At 38.1% G+C, this 19672-nt stretch overlaps 1 protein-coding gene across 1 annotated transcript; it reads right to left on the bottom strand.

Annotated features, from left to right (window-relative positions):
- Positions 1-744: 744 nt before the first annotated feature.
- On the bottom strand, positions 745-19653 carry NSUN2 (NOP2/Sun RNA methyltransferase 2). The gene is made up of 19 exons (XM_063163093.1): positions 19567-19653; positions 19328-19485; positions 19069-19173; positions 18854-18959; positions 18173-18244; positions 16402-16486; positions 15434-15626; positions 14976-15050; positions 13799-13929; positions 10757-10830; positions 7646-7776; positions 6985-7081; positions 5696-5871; positions 5088-5180; positions 4567-4702; positions 3277-3357; positions 2918-3056; positions 1968-2007; positions 745-1302 (listed from the first exon to the last, which is right to left on the bottom strand). The coding sequence occupies exons 1-19, from the start codon at positions 19651-19653 to the stop codon at positions 897-899; spliced, it is 2385 nt and encodes a 794-aa protein (XP_063019163.1). The 3' UTR covers positions 745-896.
- Between the last annotated feature and the right edge of the window lie 19 nt (positions 19654-19672).

The raw sequence follows: 19672 nt of genomic DNA, 5'->3' as shown, positions 1-19672 counted from the left end.
ATAAATTACCCTTCTAGACCTAAATTACCTTTCAAACATCTACTATAGAAAAACATATATACCACTATGCTTTTTCTTTTAAACTATTATTTCAGCTATAAACAAGTTATCTTACAAAAATTAGAGATGACTCTCACTAGAACTGACAGAGGAACAGATGACCACAGCAGATTTCAGTGATGGTCACAGACTCTTTCCAGGCACATTTCAAGACAGGAGTCTGAGGCACACTCAGCACACCTGAAGGTCTAGCTAACAGGAATTACTAGCTCAGTCTGTCAAGCAATTAATCACTCTAAAGAAGAACCTCAGACATCAGTTTCTGATAAAGTGCATTCTTTTTTTTCCCCAGGATGCTGGACATGGTTTTCTTCTGAATAACCATGCACCAGGTTGTCAGTCACATATCCTGCATGTGCCCTTGTATGGATACACTGATTCTCTTACCCTTTAAAGAACCTGCAGTTATCAACAGTAACCAGATTGGGTGGTAGGTGGGGTAAGCAATCATGGGAGAAAAAATGGTTTTGGAATCTATGTGCTTTTAATGGAACCCTAGGTTTTTCTTCTGAAGGAATTTTTGACCAGTGACACACGTGCAGTGCATTTGTGCATACCACTCTTGCATTAAAAATAAAGACTTGAGATTTTACTGGTGCCTGGTCTGTTGCCAGCAACAGACACACAAACCCACCAATAAAAAGGAATTTAAAATGGTGAAAAGAAGACACACTTGAAGAGAAATCACTTTATAGCTTTCATTTAAAATATAAAATAGGTGAAACTTTAAAAGAAGAACATCCCATTCTGACCAAATTTTAAAATACAGTTTCATGCTAAAAGCAAAAGTCTGGATGTGAGCCTCATGGAAGCTGCCAAGTAATACAGAAAGAAACCTAATCTTTCACATTACTCGCATCCGTGTCTTTGCCTTCCTGGCTTACATGACTGTCGGCATTTTTACTAGATTGATCTAAATCCTCAATTTTATTTTCTATTTCCATAGCACTGCTTTTGACAGGACTCTGGGAAGACTCTTCACCTATTTCTGCTTCCATTTTTGGGACTAAATCATGTTCTTTATCTTCCACATCCATTTTTTCCTCTGCTTGCACCAGTCTGTGTTGAACTTCTTCCTCAGTTTTGTCTTCCAAGTCCTCCTCTTTCCTCTTTGCTTTAAACACTTCAACTCCCATCATCCTCAGGTAATGAAGTCTCTCATTCTTGGGCACAAAGGCACGCAGTGATGTCTTCCCTTGCCAACCACACAGCACTATTGGACACTGAAGATCATGAGGTTTTCTACAAACAAGCAGTTAAGTTCAGTCAATTATGAGAAAGTTCACCTTCAGAACTTCATTTTATAACCATACACCAATTCTGTGCTAACACTGAATGCATTTTGTAACTATTCACAGAAGATGAAAGTACATTGTTCTTAACTTCAACACCTACACAGACACCTGCTTGTCTACAAGCAAGCATGCAAGCCAAAAACTCAGAAACTCGATGCTGTTCAGTTTTTGCAACAAGCAAAATAATTTCCTGGCTCTGGGTTGAAAACTAATGCAAGGAACGGCAAAATAAAAGGTTACATTTAGAAAATTCTCAAGAGTTTTGTCCACAAAAGTTACTTTATCCACAAAAAGGAACAATAAAAAGTAACTTTTTCCATTCCAAATGCTGGACTTTACTGGGAAACAAAGAAAGAAATCACATGCAGATTCTGCAGATCTGTTGATCTCTGGCACAACTACCAGCTCTTCTTTATGAAGCCAAATTCTATGCTTGCTCTAAGAATTCACAGACAAGACAGCTTCTTTTCCTGTCTTATTCTCTGTATCCTATATGGCTTTACTGTTTTCCTCACTGCATCTCTATGCCTCTACTTTTGTTTTTGCTGAGTGAAAATAAATTCTTGTCCAGGTCTTAGGAGTGCATAAATGGAAAGCAACACATCTACTTACTCAGGGTCTGGGTCGTACTTCAGAACTATACTTCCCATCGCTACAGGGAACAAAACAAAACAGATGTGTTACTTGCTACAATGATACAATGACTGTAATCTGGAAATGTTCAAGAAAACAAGTTTTTAGACAAACACAGAGCATGACATGGTTAACAGTTATCCACATCAATACACTGAACAATACCAGATTTTATTCCCTTTTTTTTCAAACCAAAGTATTTACATAGTCACAGATGCAATTGGCTCCTCCAAAATCTCAAACAAACAAATTAAAATACAAATCCACACAGTGGATTAAGTCACTCAGTGAATCTAGCAGAAAACTTTTAATTAATTAAAATGAACATAAGAGTATGCCAGACCAAACTTCAGAACATTTTTTCTTCCCATTTTGTAACATCAAACATGGAAGTACAAGGATCAGCAATGAATTGTAAATAAAACAATAGCAAAAGGCTGAAAACCAATTTTCATATCTTTAAGCATCCAGTGTAGAGGAAATTAAAAGTTCAATACGAGTAGACATTGCTTCCCATATAAAAGAAAATCAAATCTGAGGAACTATATTTGATACATAAGGTCATGACAAGCAATTGCAGATGACAAACAGCTTCAACTGGAGCATTAACAAGTAGAACAACCAGAAGCACAAATAAAATCTTTGTTCATCAGATATTTTAAATGCTGCCTCACAGCACTACTTTGCAGAAGTCAAAGGTTTGGCAATTCTTCTGTTCTCTAAAGCTCAAAAACCTTAGAGGCTGCAATCAGAAAGGACTACAATTTCTAGCAGCACACTGGCTTTCAGTAATGCTTACTTACCTAACAAGTATATTTAAGATAAATTTAGTCCAAATTTTTAGGAAACACAATTTATGCTACAGGATTTTATAGCCTTCTGTGCAAAGAAGAAAAATAATTTTGTGACAGCAAAATTAGTAGGCTTACCCATATCTTTGACTTTCTTCTGTGTTTCACTGCTAAATTTGCTTAAGAATGGATTTTCCTGGGTTAGCAGAATTTTGACATCTTCTATGCAGACATTTATAATCCTTGCATGAATGAATGGGTACAGAGTATAAATGCCCTGTTTAATAAATAAAGACAATTGTTTCAAAATTTAACCACTGATTTCTGAAGTAAAAATGTTAAAACAGTACGCACTTTACCTAACACCAGAAACAAAATTCTAAACCATACTGAAAACGTCAATTACCATTAATCTGACAAAGTTAATGCCAGCTGTCTCATGAGGCTCTCGAGGAAACCAAAGTATCTCCTTTGAGAGCACAGTGCTATGCAATTACCTCTTGTGCTAATCTGAATGCACATCCAAACTGTTCACCATCACTGTTGCGAGACCAGACTTTTATCCCTGTGTTGATAACCTGCAAACAGCAAACCAATAAACATCAGTAGGGAGCATAAATTCTAAATCACCATTCTGAACTTGTTTGTTCCTCTTCAACTAAAAGTTTATTTCCACTGAATACTGAATTAATGTGAAAACTTATTCAAGGGAAAAAGGAACTCCTGCTACAAAAATGCGACGCTCCCTCAATATAAAGTGCCTCTCCTTCCTTTTCATATTGAAAACTGAACAGTGTAAGGAAGGGCAGTTTTAAAGAGGGCAACAAACTAATAATATCAAATTTTAATTTTAGTTTGAGTAAGAATTTTCTGCGTGATTCTGGGAAAGTCAATCAAGGACAGGATTTCAAAAATGTTCAAGTGATTACTATTTGGACACTATCTATTCCTTGTGGTACTCAAAGCCTCACTACCTAACATAATGCACAGTTTCTTAAAATTTTGCCAGTTATGTAGCCATTTCCTGCATAGGGGATAAAAGAATAATTTTTACCCATCTCAAAGATTTGTTGCAAAGATCTACTGACTATCCTCAAAAATTTTCAAGACTTGACTGGATGAGGCCCCAGAATGTATCTGATCTAGCTTTGAAGTCAGCTCTGTTTGATGTAGGAAGGAAGCTGGACTACATAACCTCATTCCAACCTAAATTACACAATGACTTTTTTGAGACAAATCTTTAGCATTTGCAAGACATTTTCCACAGGGAATCATAAAAAAAAATTCCCTCTATTCTTAAAAAACCTACTTATTATCCCATTATCACTCAGCTTAATGAACTTTCAAAATGTTTCATTGTTAAAATTACTTTAAAACAATATCCTTGTGTAACACAGCCAGTAAATAACTCAGCTGAACTTACCTTTTTGCTTGGCTTTCAAAGCTCTTAATACTTTTATAATTAAGGGAGTGATAAAAAGAACATTGTCAATGTAAACATGTAAAGTTACCTGAAGACTACATAAAAATGCTGGCACACACACAGCACACATATTCCCTCTCTCTACTTTTAAGTTCTCTTTCATCCACCAAATATGTACTGATTTTCATCTCAGAGAATGTTATTTTCCTCTCAGAGTCAACTTTTCATCTCTAACACAGGAGGGACAGAGAGGAAACATTAATCTAGACTTTAAAAAAATACAGCCTGTCAGAGGGCTAATCCTCTATGTAAACAGTACACTTGGCAAGTTCATGGAGACATACACTGATGCTTAGAACCATACCTTCATCTTCTCACTATTGTTCAGAAGCACATTCCTTAGCTCCTTAGAAACCATGTACAGCTGCCTCTTTTTTCCTTCTTGAGTTCGAGTCAGTAAATTCATCTTGGGAAATGATGGGTCCAATGCATAAAACTTCCTGTGACCATAATACTTGTTTTGATTAACTGAGCAATAAAATCACATACTCAAAATGCATGGTTTAGCCCATTTCCTCCAGCTATCTCTGCAAGCACTTAGCACTTTGGCTTCAGAACACAAAGATTAGACTTTCTAAGCTGCATGACATCAGAAAAGACAAGCTGTTATAGACACTGAGACACACTGGAAAATTTCCAGTGCAAACTCGAGTTGGCTATTTTCATTTAAGTGTTGAGGAGAAGGGGGCCCTGGTGCAAAGTCAGGCAAAAGCTGTTATGCAAGACCAACGAGACCCATCCTTTGTAATGAACCAAACTTGAACTATTAACATCCCTGAACTAACAGGAATCTTACTGCCAAAACAGACACATCTTTTTTCTTACTGGATAGGAATGAACAATGGATCATCTTCAGGGAGAAACACAAAGGGGTCTTCTTTAAAACCAAACAACTTCATTTTTTTAGATGGTGGAGGTCTAAAAAAGAAATAACATTACATTGTAAATTACACTAAAATTTCACTTGCTTTAAAATCAGTATATTCAGTTCATTTAGTCAACGCTTGGCTTATTGTAAAAACAGTATGCCAAAGAGAATACTGGCATTTTCTTGTGCTTCACTCACACTACACACAGTTTAACTTGTTAAAATAAGGAAGTCAAGCAGTGCTTGGAAACAGAGTGCACAAAAACAAGTAAACAGAGATTTCTGATGGAATGATTGTGAAGGCAATACAGATCTTCCAACTTCTGAAAGTATTTTTTCCCTTAACAGAGAAGAAAGTATTAACAGACTTAACAAATGCTAATAAGAAAACTGGTTATTTTCCAAACTTGCTGAATGGAACACAGACAAGACAGAAAACGTGGAAATGCAAGACAACTGAATGAATTAATTAATTTTTTTGATTGACTTCTAAATTACAAAAGAACTATAGAATACTCAGGAATTGCAGAGCTGTCACGGACAAATACTTAGACATGGTCCTTACCCGCATACTCCTTCCTTTTTACTCTGCTCAGTGTCCAAATTCTGCAATTCTTTGATTTTCTTAGACTCTTCATTTTCAGGAAGTGTTGGTTCTTCAATAATACAGTCAGAACCATTACCTGAATTAGCTGCTGTCACTTCAGTATCTCCTGTTCTTTGTGGTAATTTCTGATGAACCTATTTCAAATTACAGTATTTTCAAAAAAGCAAAAGTAGTATCCAGCTTGTAACAGAAGGCACCTATGTTCTCTTTGTATGTGCCTAATTCCTGTCAATTTGTATGCAAGTGCTTAAACAGATCCATTCAGGGAGTTAATCTGATTACTAGATCAAGATACCACTATAAATTGCATTTACCTCCAGTACTGATCTGGACAGTTTCATACCAACTGTCCAAGAAAGCTATTTCTGTACCATCTACAAAATCACATTCAAGCCCTCAGATTTTTGAAACAGGATCTGCTGTTTTCCTCCTAACACTCAAAATGACACATGCATCCTGCTGCTGCACACATTCTGTAAGAGTGCTACGATGTTTTAACTTAGAACATCATAAAACTATTTGGAGGGTGCTTACTTCTGAATAAATGCTGCTTCCCTATTGCCACATACATTTTACTCATAAGTTGTTCTAATGAAGCAAATCAAATAAACACCTAAAAGGGATTCACAACAGAAGTTCTCACAGACATGACAATCTAAGAGATCAAATAAATCACATCAACTTAAAACCGTGTTGACAGGGTTTTAAAGACAATTGACAACAAATGGATTAAAGTCAGATGGCTGAAGCTGCTGCTCCAAACAGTTTTACATCCATTCCCTGTGCTGCTGATCTGCTAATCTGCTAGTGAATCACTCCTGAGCAACCAGCCACAGAGTGAGATAAACTGACATCAGAATTAGCTTACAACACAGCAGAAAAAAGCCTTTTAGCAGGAGACCACACACAGCTGAAGGAAGTGACAGCTTTAGCTATCCAACATAATCTTCTGTAATTCTTTCAAAGCCTTAATTTTAGGGTCAAGATTTAGCTTGTTATTTTACTACCATTTCAAAATCCCCTTTCTTTTCATTTTTTTTTTAATTTTAAAAGTTTTCATGGTTTTTTCATAAGCACTTGTTCAGCACTTCATGGATTTAGGAATTTATTTTTAATTGACACACTGAACTATAACTAAAGGGCAGATACAGAACAGTTATAGTATGTCTTCTATTATGTGCAAACTCAAAATCAAAGCCTGAAACATTATTAGCAATTTACATTTTAGATAATTTAAAGGAAGTTACCTTAGGCTGACGTTTATTCCATGGCATTGGAGACTTTTTTATTAAGACAGCCACAAAGAAGCCACCTGTGTTCTGGTGATGTGGCAATATCCTAAGACTAGAGAGAAAATAAAAAAAAATGTTGCAGCACATTCGTTGCTGCATTCATAATCACAAAACACTAGAAGGCTCACATTTATACTTATTTTCAGGATAAGTAGGATTGTGCAGATTTAATTTATCAAACTAGAAACAGAATCTAAATAGAGCATTATGGCAAAATTACTTGCATCAACGCAACACATTCATTCACTGTTCAAACTTGAACTTTAATGACTCATTTCTAAACAATATTTTTAGAATAGCTGTGGAAAGCCTTTAAAAGCAAGTAAGTCACACTGTGAATATGTTACAGTTTTGCATACTTTTTCAGTAATTTTGACTGTTTATCTCTATTGGATGCAAAGAATTTGACCTTTTCACGTGAGCACTTATTCCTTTTACGCAATTTGCAGTAACTTCTCCTGATCCACTGGAGTTAAAATATTGTGTACTGCCATTACATACGAAGCAATCAAAATATACTCAAACCTACACATTCCTAATCTGACCTAATTATAATTTACCCACAACCATACATGTGACATCAAATCCTCCTAAGATTTACTCTGGGGAAACTTACCAGCGCTCCAGATTCATTGCCTTTAGCTTCTCTTCATCTTTCACTGGAAACATAGTAGGACGTATTTGTGTTTGTCTATTTGAAGGCACATCTTTCCACTCCTCAAACCACTGCCCATCTTTCAGCATCACCTTCAAAGGGGCAAATATAAATACAGTGAAGAATATAGGTCACTATTTTATAAGTTTTAATTAAAATACTTGCAAACCAAGGTTCAGACACCAAATAAAGAAGTTATTCTCTGGTACAGAAAATTAAGTTCTTTAAAGTGTATTGTTTCTTTGTGCATTGTACGTGTGCGCTTCAGAGTAGGAGATTCTTGCCAGCTGCAGCTCTTTGCTCCACTTCACATGCTTCTAAAAAAAAGCATACAAAGTGCAGATTGATGCTGAATCAACTGCAAAGATTTCTGTTAACCTGCTAAAACATGTGAACCAACAAAATCCAGTGGAAGGACAGTGGTAGAACATGTAAGATCAGGAAGCCATCAGATTTAAGACACTGCTCCTTTTTTCCCATGAGATTGGCTGTGAAGCACTGTTATAGGAAGTTTCCAAGCAGTATACAAGGGAAAAGAGCTACTGCAGTCTAGCAAAGATCAAAACTGAAGAATCCCAATTTCATTACATAGGAAATATGCAGGAGTGCAACACAACAGCTTGGTAGGCAGAAAGCTGCATGACACGGATATATACAAGTCACTGACAGAGATGTGTTTGTGGAGAGCTGCTGAAGAAACATCTCCATGAATTTTCTAGCGCCTGTACCTTTACTTAGAACTCAAAACTTATCTACATATCCGCTCTAAGACACTGTGTAGACATAACATCACCTCAGTCTGGCTAAGGGTCAAAGCTTTTGATGAACTCTTAAGATACAAGCAGAAGGTTAGAGCCATAACTCTTACAGGAAGGCATTCTGAATGCTTTTCAAGCAAGGACACCAAAGTGAAAAAATAAGCCAGGGAATATGTGACTTCAGAGCCCTAGATGCCTGGTTTTGTACTGGATGCTAAAGCTGTAAGAAGGGTCCCAAATGGGGATGCACAGGGCAAATGCGTAAAATTAATCACTGAAATGAATTAACCACATTTTTGTTGTGAAGGCAACAAAGTAAAGCAGCTGCAGTGATGGCAACGTCAGGACTGGCAAATTTGGTGAAGCAGTTTCATGCATCTCACTGACTGTCTTGAAAGTTTAATCAAGTGCTCTAGTGGAAACTGAAATGAAACATTTATCTAGACTACAATTTCACTAAGAACTTTGGAATGCAGATTTCAGCATCATGAAGTCTGGCACTTCTCAGACACTGATCAGATCACACCTTGTGCCTTTCTACATTTCCTGAAATAGAAATTACTGTACTTTCAGAATTAGTATTTCAAGTCAAAATATGCTACATTTCATAGTGCTAGATGGAGACAAGACAGACTGTACTTCTGAACAGCTCTTCTTTGGAAGTCATGACTCAAGCTTGAGAAAAATCAACAATAGGACTGATAAATAACCAAAGTCTAAAAAAAATTATTTTCGGTTTACCAGAAAAACTGCGTATCAGTCCTGTGCTGTTCAGTTTTGGTTTACCAGCCTAACTGGTAGGTTGGTGTGACAGGTAGAACGACAAAGCACCAAAGAACACTCTGAACTCTTCTCTATTGCACATTTTACTGACCACCTGCTAGAGCAGAAGGAAGAGTAAAAGCGTTGAAGGAACAGATGACCAAATCTGGAGTTAAAAAGGTGTCTTCCTTCAAGCCCAAAATAATTCACTGGAGTTCACTCATCATCTGGCTCGAGGAGGGAGTACTGAATGCTATTTCCAAGCACCAAAGTGTCTTTTGAACAAAACCTTATTTTTGATTTTGCTGTTCCCAGAGATTTACAGTCAACTGATGTTCAGGAATATTCAATGCAATCAATCACAGAGCTCCTAGAAAACAAATTCTGCACCAGGGAACAAAAGACTACACCAAGTAAAAACAGCAGCAAAGTAAGCAAATACATCCATAGTGACATGCTAGCCAGTGAGGCATGAAAATATACAGTAGCAGCAAATCAGGTCTGAAAAAAGTCTGGCAAACTTTCAACACATTTTATCAGACTAGTTTTTAAAACCTATTAGGGAGATTTATATTTCAACTGCAAACAGAGAAATGCACGCTACAGGGAATAGAATATACCTTAGGGATCATTATATAAATATATATATATATATATAGTGCCTTTATGGAGTAGCAAAAAAAGGTAAAATTAAAATCACAGAGACACAGTTATGCATTACATTTATTCTTCAAGTAAAAGTATACAGTGTAAACTTTAGGAACTGTAAGAAGAAATAAATCAACTAGTTTCTAAGCTGCATTTCCAGTGGCAGAACATATACAAATCTTTATTCCCTGCATCTTGTTCATTAGCCTGTACACAGGCATAAACCTACCTGGCATTGCAAGAGACTAGTGAGATGGTAAGACAGAAGACCCAATGGCATTGCAAAGGCACACACTTGTAACTAAAATTTAATCAGTATCTTTCCCCACTACCACAATGGCCTTCTATTATTCTTGACTATACTCTTGACAGCAAGCTGAAGCAGCTTTGGGGTTTTTGCCCCTCCCTATTAGTTTGTTTCCAAAACTGAAATAATTTAAGGCCTGGAACAAAATACAGGATGCTCTTACTATTCTAGGGTTAGTCCCATCACTGCAGGCTTTACAGCTTATTTGCAGAAACAATTTCACAGCTTTTACTTCCAAATGAAATAAATGGATCAGCTGAAGCACTGCAGAATCTTACATTCAGGGACTCTGAAGACAGAGATGGATGGCTAACATTAAAAGTGGCTGAAATTATGTTGCCATCTACAGGCCACATACACACAACACAATAGGGAATTGTAGCAAGAAAGTATAGGAGACAGAGGAAAGAAACCTAGAGATGAGGAGTAAAGAACCTACCCTTGCAAAGACTTTCAGCTTGGCTCTCTCCCCTAAACATCAAATCACTGACATCAATGCAGCTCAACCTAATTTTGTGACATGTTACACTTCAGAAGTTCCCTAATTTAACACTCTACCACAGACCAAGAATTTCACAAAAATATCAGGTTAAGTACCTTCCATTTTGTAATTCCTGGCATCCTCTTCAAACCTGGTAACTCAGAAGAGACATCAGCAAGTTCTAAGGCACCTGAAATCCCAAGAACATAAACGTTTTGAAAACAGAATTTAAGAGTTATGTTGCCAATTGACTTTTATAAAAGCAGTTTTCCTTAAAGTTTTAAGCCATTTTACGAATAGTACCATTTAAAACTTTCAAGAAATAAAATGCTATACAACTTCTACCACTTACATTAACAAAGAAGGTGAGAAGAACTGTTAATAACAACTACATAAGATGTAACCATAAATTACCCAAAATATAATGGTTAGATATTTTCGTAGCAGCTACAGAGAAATACTCTACAGCCTGTATCATTAAACATCAGTGTTCTAAGCAATGGAATCATTGAAGTTCTTATTCTCATTTACTCATCAGCATTTGGATTTACTACACTGATTAAGTATTTTTCAGGGAATAACTTTTAGTATAACTAAGCCTTCTGAAATGCCTACAATATTCTAATTTCAAGGACTTACAATCTCAATATATTCCAATGAGAGAGGAAAGAGAATGTTAATTTTAAAACGGAATGGAAAATTCCTAACTGTTTAACACTAACATGACAAAAGACTATGTGCCTACAATATATCAAATTACTGCAAGAAACATCAACAGCTTAATTTACTGAATAAAATCTTCAAGCTGCCCAAAGTCTGGAAGGAATTATATAAAAATTTACTGCTTAAATCGGTGGTCTCCCAAGAAAATAATAACTTTTAACATTGCTTTTCTGTGACTCTAAATACATAAGATATTTAACAGTCAGGTATGTTTTTCCTCATGTCATACACAATTTATCAACCTGTCCTACATGACTATGACCATTTACAGTGACAGCTTAAGTAAGTCTTTTAAATAAATGAAAAGGAGATTGATGAATTCATAGAAAAATTCAAAAATGATGTCTCAAATGTGATTACACTTGATGTTTTGTATCCATCCTTTGAATACTCCTGCCTCCCTACAGCATGACTTCAGTTGTTGTCCCAAGACTCCCTCAGACTTATCAGGCACTGAAGAGTCTTGTCAGAAGTGCTACAGTTTCCAATAGTTGCTACATGGTACAAAAATGCCTCCTCCCTGCTCCCCCATGCCTAAGGGGGAAAGCAATCTCTCATCTTCACACATCTGCTTCAGCAAGGTAACACTGCTACAACTACCAACAAACCTTCTGGACTGACCCGAACTAACTCCTGAGGTACAATGCCCCTTGTAGACCACTGCACTGCCTCTTTACTGCTGCCTTCCTAAGCTACACCTGTGTTCAAGCTCCAAGGATAACATTCACTTGCTGGGACACATCACAGCCTCCAAGTATGCTTCAAAATACCTCCATGGGCAGAGACTACATCTGACCATCATAGCCAGTCCTTCCTTCAAAGCACTCAATTTCCCCCAGGTGCGGCAACTACTGCTTTTGAGTTCCTATCCCAACTAGATCTTAATGCTTTCCAATCCTGTCACTGTTAAAATTAATGCTTGCTTACTATGGCCTTCAATAAGCCAAGCATACTGCAATTTACTGGAAACGTGTCTATGATTACCAAAGAAACTACTTCTAAATAAAAATGTCCTTTCACAGAATAAGCTGGGTTGGACCCACCAAGACCATCGGGTCCAACTCAGGCCCTCTGCAGGACACCCCAAGAGTCACACCATGTGCCTGAGAGCATTGTCCAAACACTTCTGGAACTCTGCTGAGCTGTGACAACTCCCCTGGGGAGCCTGTTCCAGTGCCCAGCCACCCTCTGGGTGAAAAACCTTTCCTGATATCCAATGTAAACCTCCCCTGACACAACTTCAGGCCATTCCCATGGGTCTTGTCACTGGTCACCTGCCCTTCCTCTTCCCTTCATGAGGAAGTTTCAGACTGCAATGAGTCCCCTCAGTCTCCTCTAGGCTGAACAGAACAAGTTACCTCAGCCACTCATCATCAGGCTTTTCCTGTAAACCCTTTATCATCTTTGAAGCCCTCCTCTGCATGCTCTCTAATAGTTTAATGACTTCCTTATATTGAAGTGATCAAACTGCACACAGGACATAAGACGAAGCTGCCCCAGTGCACAGAAGAGTGAGAGTAGAAATTACATAGACAATTCCGAATTAACCTGCAAGCACTTTAGCTTAAGTGCTGACAATGAAATTTCATGCATAATATGGGGCCAGAATAGCTACTGGCACAAAGCAAACATTACACAAAACAAGCTACCAACTTCCAGAGTAAGTGCAGCTCCAGGAGCAATAGAGCTGCTTCTGCTCTGTAAAAGACTCAAAAGTCTATGGAACTTTCCATGCCAAATCCAATTAGATGTTTCCAAATTTCAGGTTATGGATTCAGAAAAAAAACAGTATATACCAGCTACTAAATGGGCCACTGAACCCTACTGTCACAAAGTGATTTAGTGCAGCTTCTCAGTTCATCTCAGTTTTTCCGCCTCTTGTAACCTCAGCTTTCACATTCAAGCCAAAAATGAAAAAAAAGCCCATGAGTTTAAACACATTAAAAATCCAAGCCTGTCAAAATGTGGGGCAAAGGATGCTAAAGGTATCAGTGACTCCCACCGACTGGTGTATAATTACTTTGCTCTAACTACTTAACTACACTCCAGGCTTTTTACTTCTGTACTGCACAGCAGCAATGTTCTACACTGAGTTTTCCAAAGGAATTACAGATGTCAGACATGGATTCCAAACAGTGAAAGCAGTTGGTGGGAGCCAGATAACAGAGACTGAATGCCACTGATCTGCAGAAGTGCTTTCTGTATCATTTAGACAACTCTTCAGGTTTTGTATTTGCAGCTGATTCACTCACATTTAAGATGAGATGCTGCTCCTTAATGAAATGCTATTGGTACAAAAAGATTTCCAAAGTTGTGCAAAGTAGCAGCGTATTAGCCACACTAAGATGATCACTAGTACCATCATACACATAGCCTTTTTTGGGTTGAGGGAGAAAAAAAAAAGTTTCCCACTCTGTTCAAGCTCACATTCTCACCTTGACTCTTTTCCAGCAGAGATGCGATCACAGCTTCATTTTCGATGGGATTCAAGGAACACGTGGAATACACCATTCTCCCGCCTTCTGCCAGTTGCTCAACACCACGGGTTGCAATTCTCAACTGCAAACTAACAGAACACCCTTGGTCTAGCCAGCTATCTTTCAGGAACACACAAACAGCTTTACTGCAGACACACAACTCCCCATGGGCTAAGCCAGCACTCGGGGAGTTCTACAGCTGTACACAAATTATAGCCAGTGCTGATCTAAGTCAGCTTAGTGCACTCTATACTGCAGACACACTCACAATGACACCTATTACATTAAAGCAACAATTAGCAACGTTAACGCTAACACAGCATAACTTTGAACATATTTTTTTCTTTCTAGTGCCTAATCGGTTTTATTATGGAGTACTCTAGAAAAATAACACCGAAAATATGACTCTTCTCAGAAATGAGGAGTAATCTGACTATTACAAATATTATGGATACCATAGCAGTGGCCTTCTGAGAAAGGTATCACTGAGCTGGACCATGAGTTTAGACCCTACCTGCATACTTCCAACCAAAATGAGACCTGCAATAATGAATGAGTTGCCAAGAAGTCATAGGTCAGCTGAGTCACACTAACCAATGGTTTCCTCAGCTTGTTAAAAATACACAGTAAAATGTTCTGATTTTTTTAATCTTTTCAATCAGTACATTTTACCATGTGCCTGCACTAGGCTAAGTACTCATTCACCATCAATTTACATAAATCCATCTCAGGTAACTGAACTGTGTATGATCTCTAAAATCCTAAAGACTTTAAAATATCACTAATAAATTTTACAACTTACTGTTATTTTCTAGCAGTATTTTACCTGCCTAAATGCCAAGAACACTAACCAAGTGATTTGTTGCATTTTATTAGCTATTCTGTCTAAATCAATTAAATGAGTATTTCCATGACAGCTATTCGTAACAATACAAGCAATTTAGATTCACATGCTTCCCCTCCTCACATCTGAAACCCTACACTTCCTCTCAATAGGACTAAGCTCTTGATTTGAGAGGAAAATGACTCTTCCTAGTCTTCACTTTGTCATATATTAACATGTCAATGTATGTTAAAGATATAGAAAAAGGAGAGAAAAATGAAAGAAGTGCAGATGTGCAATAAGCATTTTTACCCATGGAGCTGCAAACTGTTTTGTGTTGTCCACTTCTTCCATACATCAATGTTTTTCCTCATGGTTCCATCTCCACTGCAACAGAGGTCAAACAGATTTGTATTATTTGTGTGTAAGACTCTTTCCATATCAAAGTGATTTACAGCAGCACAATAATAGCAATCCCTCTCCCTTGTAACTAGTTCTCCTACACTGTTCTGTTTTGTTTCCTCACTCCCTTTGTATTTCAGTGTCCTGAACATAAGGTCAAAATTTGAAGCCCTTCAACTGATCAAATTTAAGGACCACTTGGAATGAAAAAATTCACCTCAATTCTGTATCCCCACACTTAAAAAGCATTCCAAACTATACATCCTAACTCACTAATCTACTCAAAAGGCACAATTCAGCAACATAAAAAATTTATCACTACACTTAAAGCAGTAAAATCCATGTATTCAAGTTCACATGCAAGGTACCTGCAGGGGACATCACATAAAATCCTGTCATAGAAGAGGATCTCTTTTCTTCCATCAATGTCTATTTGAAGATTAGGAATGCTGGAGGCATCATGATTTACCACCATGATGCATGGACTGTTTAATCTCTTAGCCTGATGAACCAGCAAATAGCAGCGCTTGTTGTCAACATCATTGGCAATTACAAAACCACCTGGGAACATAAAACAGTGGGAAAATGCTTTACTATTCAACAGATAAATATTTTACATAGTTTATTACCTTAGCTCTGAAAGTTCTGTAAACCTTTCACTAGAGACTTTTACTTAAAAGACTGCTCATGAACAGGGGAGCCCTTACTGAGCATAACTTAAAGCAAATTGAAGGTTAACTGATGTGTCAGTCTTAAGAGTTTCAGCTCCCACCCTGTGGCAGTAAGACACAGCCAAGGGTCCTTCAACTTTTCAAATGAAAACCTCTAAAATAGAAAAAACCCCACTGCCACCAAAGACAATCTCTACATCAGCAAAGTTTCAGTACAATGCAGAAAGAATCCACACATTCTCTACAACTACAGTGTCAGGGGGCAGTATCTTCTGTGAGCATCTAAACAAAAATAAAGACTCTGAAGTTTACAAAAATGATAAATATCACGATTTCTTTAAGTCTGAATCCAGTGTTTGCAGGATACCACAAAAGCACAGAGGCTCATGGGCTGCCATCTACTAAGTAAACCTGATTTATGTACAGGAATTAAGCTCTAATCACATGTACTGTAATTTGAACTGAAAAGATACATATAATTCATGTCTGTTTTTCAAGCAAAGGAAGTCCATGAAGTTCCAAATGTGTACTTTTAATCTCATAACAATCCCTTGGGGAATTCAGTATGTAGTAAAATGCAGTTACTCATCTGTGACATTAAAAACAATCTACTACAAGAAAAAGCAGAAATTTCAAGTCACAAGTATTTAGTTTTCCAGACTTACTGGGAAAGGGAACATTCATGTCTGCATGCAACATTTCAATGAGCTGTGCAGTCTTAGATCCAGGAGCAGCACACATATCTAGAATCTACAAATATAAGAAAATTTTTAAAATTTCTGCCTTGTACTTTTTCAGTAATTGAGAAATTTACTATGTTCTTGTTTAAATTAAGTATTTTTGAATATGTAGAATTATGACTGTTCTGAACACCAATTTGAAAAAAGCAAAGTACAAAAAATGATGAAGAATATACAAGGCTAAATATACTCTAAAACTAAACATACTCTAAAACTGTCCAGTAAACTGATGGTGGGGGAAAATTAAATAGGAAAACTAGATTAAAAATGAAACGGAAATTGATTTTATCCTTGTGGAAGACTGAATCAGCATGTTAAACGTGACATACAGAACATGCTAGCTAAGCAAAAGTAACCTGCAATTCTGGTCCAAACAAGCAGCTCCTAAACTAAGGCACTAAGGACCATGAAAGGCCCTAAAAGACAAGTCAGGGCATCATTATATCATTAAACATTTGCTGTTTTGGCACAAGAGAGACAAAAACCTATTCTTAGCCTGATTTATGAAATCTTACATGCATTTTTGGAAAACACTGCAACACTCACCCAAATTAAACATTCACCATAAAGCCTTTATACTGCTAGCTTATCATATACAATGTAAGGTGTGTGCAAAAATATCCCCACAATTCGTGTTTTACATTAAGATGAATGTGTTCACCACCTGTTCAATCCCAGACAGAAAGAAAAATACACCTGGGACACATCAGGACCGAGACTTTCAATTTACTATTCACTTAAAAGAGATTAATAGATCTTGCCTCACATAAAACAGCCATAGCTGTCATACACTGGGTTGGGGTGAAAAGTAGGAGGAAAAAGGTGAAAAGTTACAGATGCTAAGTACAGCTGATATAAAAACAACTGTGTACAAACTAGTCTTTAAAACACATGTTACAAGTTTGATAAACATAAAAATTCAAGGTACAGCATGAAAATTTAACAAAGAAGAACACAGCATGGCTGCTTGAGATAGCAAGGCAACTAGCTCATTAATTTAACAGATTAAGAGAGTGAGGCTGCCTGACAGATTCAGTCAGCAAACAAGCACAGAGTATGAAAACATCACAAAATTAGAGCAGAAAGTTTGCTACCAGATATCCTCATTCCTATGGCATGCCCTAAGAAAATACCATGGGCATTCCTTACACACTACAGTTAAAGTTAGCACCCTACAGTGTTTAGCCACCACCAACAGCATGTTTCAGCTCACCCAAAATATTTCACCTAACAGATTATTTATAAAGCAGAAATTTTCAGCTCCTTCAAAAGGCATAGAGGAGTGAAATCTATGAGGTAGGGAATATTATCACTTGCATCTTGAAAACTACATCTGTTCACAGTGTGATGGAGAGAGGAAGTTAAAAACAGTTACCTTACTTTAAAAACAGGTTGCAACAAGAATACATAACTCAGATGCAGCTAAACACACCCTTTGGAAATAAGACTATCCAATTGCCTAAAATCAAAGTGCTTTTAGCAGGGTATTACACAGCTGAAAAAGGAGATGCTCCTCTGATAGTGTTTTTGTGATCTGAACATTAATTGAGTGTTGCTGTTGATGTGCAAGAAAGCATGAAATGTACCAGCACAAAACAGAACCGAGTATCAGCCCTGACACTGCTCTTGTGATTTGTAGCTCAGTTAAGCTAATTTCAGGGAACAAACTTTAGTACACATTATATTCTAGACTTACCTTATGATGAGGGCTAACATTAAGCAGCAGAGGTGGGATCATACTAACAGCCTCCTGACGACTGATGTTTCCCTTGAAAGGAAAAAAGAAATTCAATTTGTTTTTATTCCAGAAATAAAAAGAAAGAATACATTTCTTTTGCAACAAAGCTTTTAAATTGTTATGTATTAAAATAAGAAAGCAGTCAGAAACACACTACTATAAACTTAGGACTAAATTCTGTTAGAATTTAACAAAAAAAAAAAAAAATCACACTTTCTCACCCAATTATAATTTCTAATAATTGCATATTTGCTCCAATTGTATTAATTGTGCAGTTTCTGCTCAAAAGAGAGGAGAAACTGGCTTGAATCAAGTGACAAACATCCATCACTTAAGTGCTGTCATGCTCGTGCATGCACTTTCTACCAGGTTTAAACATTTGGTTTCTAACAGCAACTGATCATTTTACAGGGACTCATTTTAACATCCCCAACAACAGCAAAAAAAAATGCAATTAATTTAGGCAAATATTTGTAGCTGCAGTTATGCACCAGAATCATTGGATGCACCACAAAATTCAGATTCTTCTGAGCTATTCAAATTCTGAGAGAAAAAAGAGTCTCCATCTTTCATGATGTATTTCAATAAAACATTGCTCAGAATATGCCAGAAAAAAATCAAGATCTATCCATAACTTACACATTCTGTCTCGCTAACCAGAAACTGATGAAACTTTTCCAGTTGAGGGGACTTGCGTAAGATTTTTCTACTCAAGTTAGTGTGCCAGGCTAACTCTTCAGGATACCTGGTGGAAAAGAGATAGGAAAAGAACAGAAGCAGAAGAAATAGACGGATGAGCCAGGCTGGCTGATGGGAACATGCAGAATGTCTAATCTCGCCTCCAGATCACTCACCAGCTCAGCGACTGCGGCATCTCGACCTTTTGGCCGTCCACCTCCAGGTCCTGCAGCTCTCGGAAGTACTTTTCCTTCAAGCAGTGGAGAATCTCTCTGGCGTGGCTGCATGGGGAGACACGGGAGGGACACCGGATGGAGAATCACAGACTCACAGCACGGTCCGGGCTGGAAGGAGCCCTAAGGCCGGCGCAGTTCCACCCCCTGCCGCGGCGGGGAACGTCCCCGTGTGCCGGGGCTCCGGGAGCGCCAGCCGTACCTGCGGTAGCCGGTGATGCGCAGCGTGGCGGGCAGCGGCTCCCGCAGCGCCGCCATGAACGCGTCCCACTCTCCGGCGGGCACGATGCCCAGCTCCCGGTAGTACCGCTCGAACAGCTCGTTCTCCTTCACGATCTCGGGGTAGCCGCCGGCCCAGCCCTGAAGAAAAACATCGCCGCCGTCAGCCCGACGGCCCCGGCGCTCCCCGCCCCGCTTCACCTCCCCCGGCCCGGCTCTCACCGCCTGGTCCCCGCCGCCGCCGCCGCCACCCCGCTCCTGCCGCTGCTGCTGCTGCTGCCGCCGGCGGTCCCGCGCCCTGCGGCCCATGGCAGCCAGGCGGCGGCCG

This window comes from Melospiza melodia, chromosome 1 (genome assembly GCF_035770615.1).
Source record: "Melospiza melodia melodia isolate bMelMel2 chromosome 1, bMelMel2.pri, whole genome shotgun sequence".
NCBI classification, from domain to species: Eukaryota; Metazoa; Chordata; class Aves; order Passeriformes; family Passerellidae; genus Melospiza; species Melospiza melodia.
The sequence above is the reverse complement of the archived record's forward strand: the minus strand, read 5'-3'. Positions and strand labels throughout refer to the sequence as shown.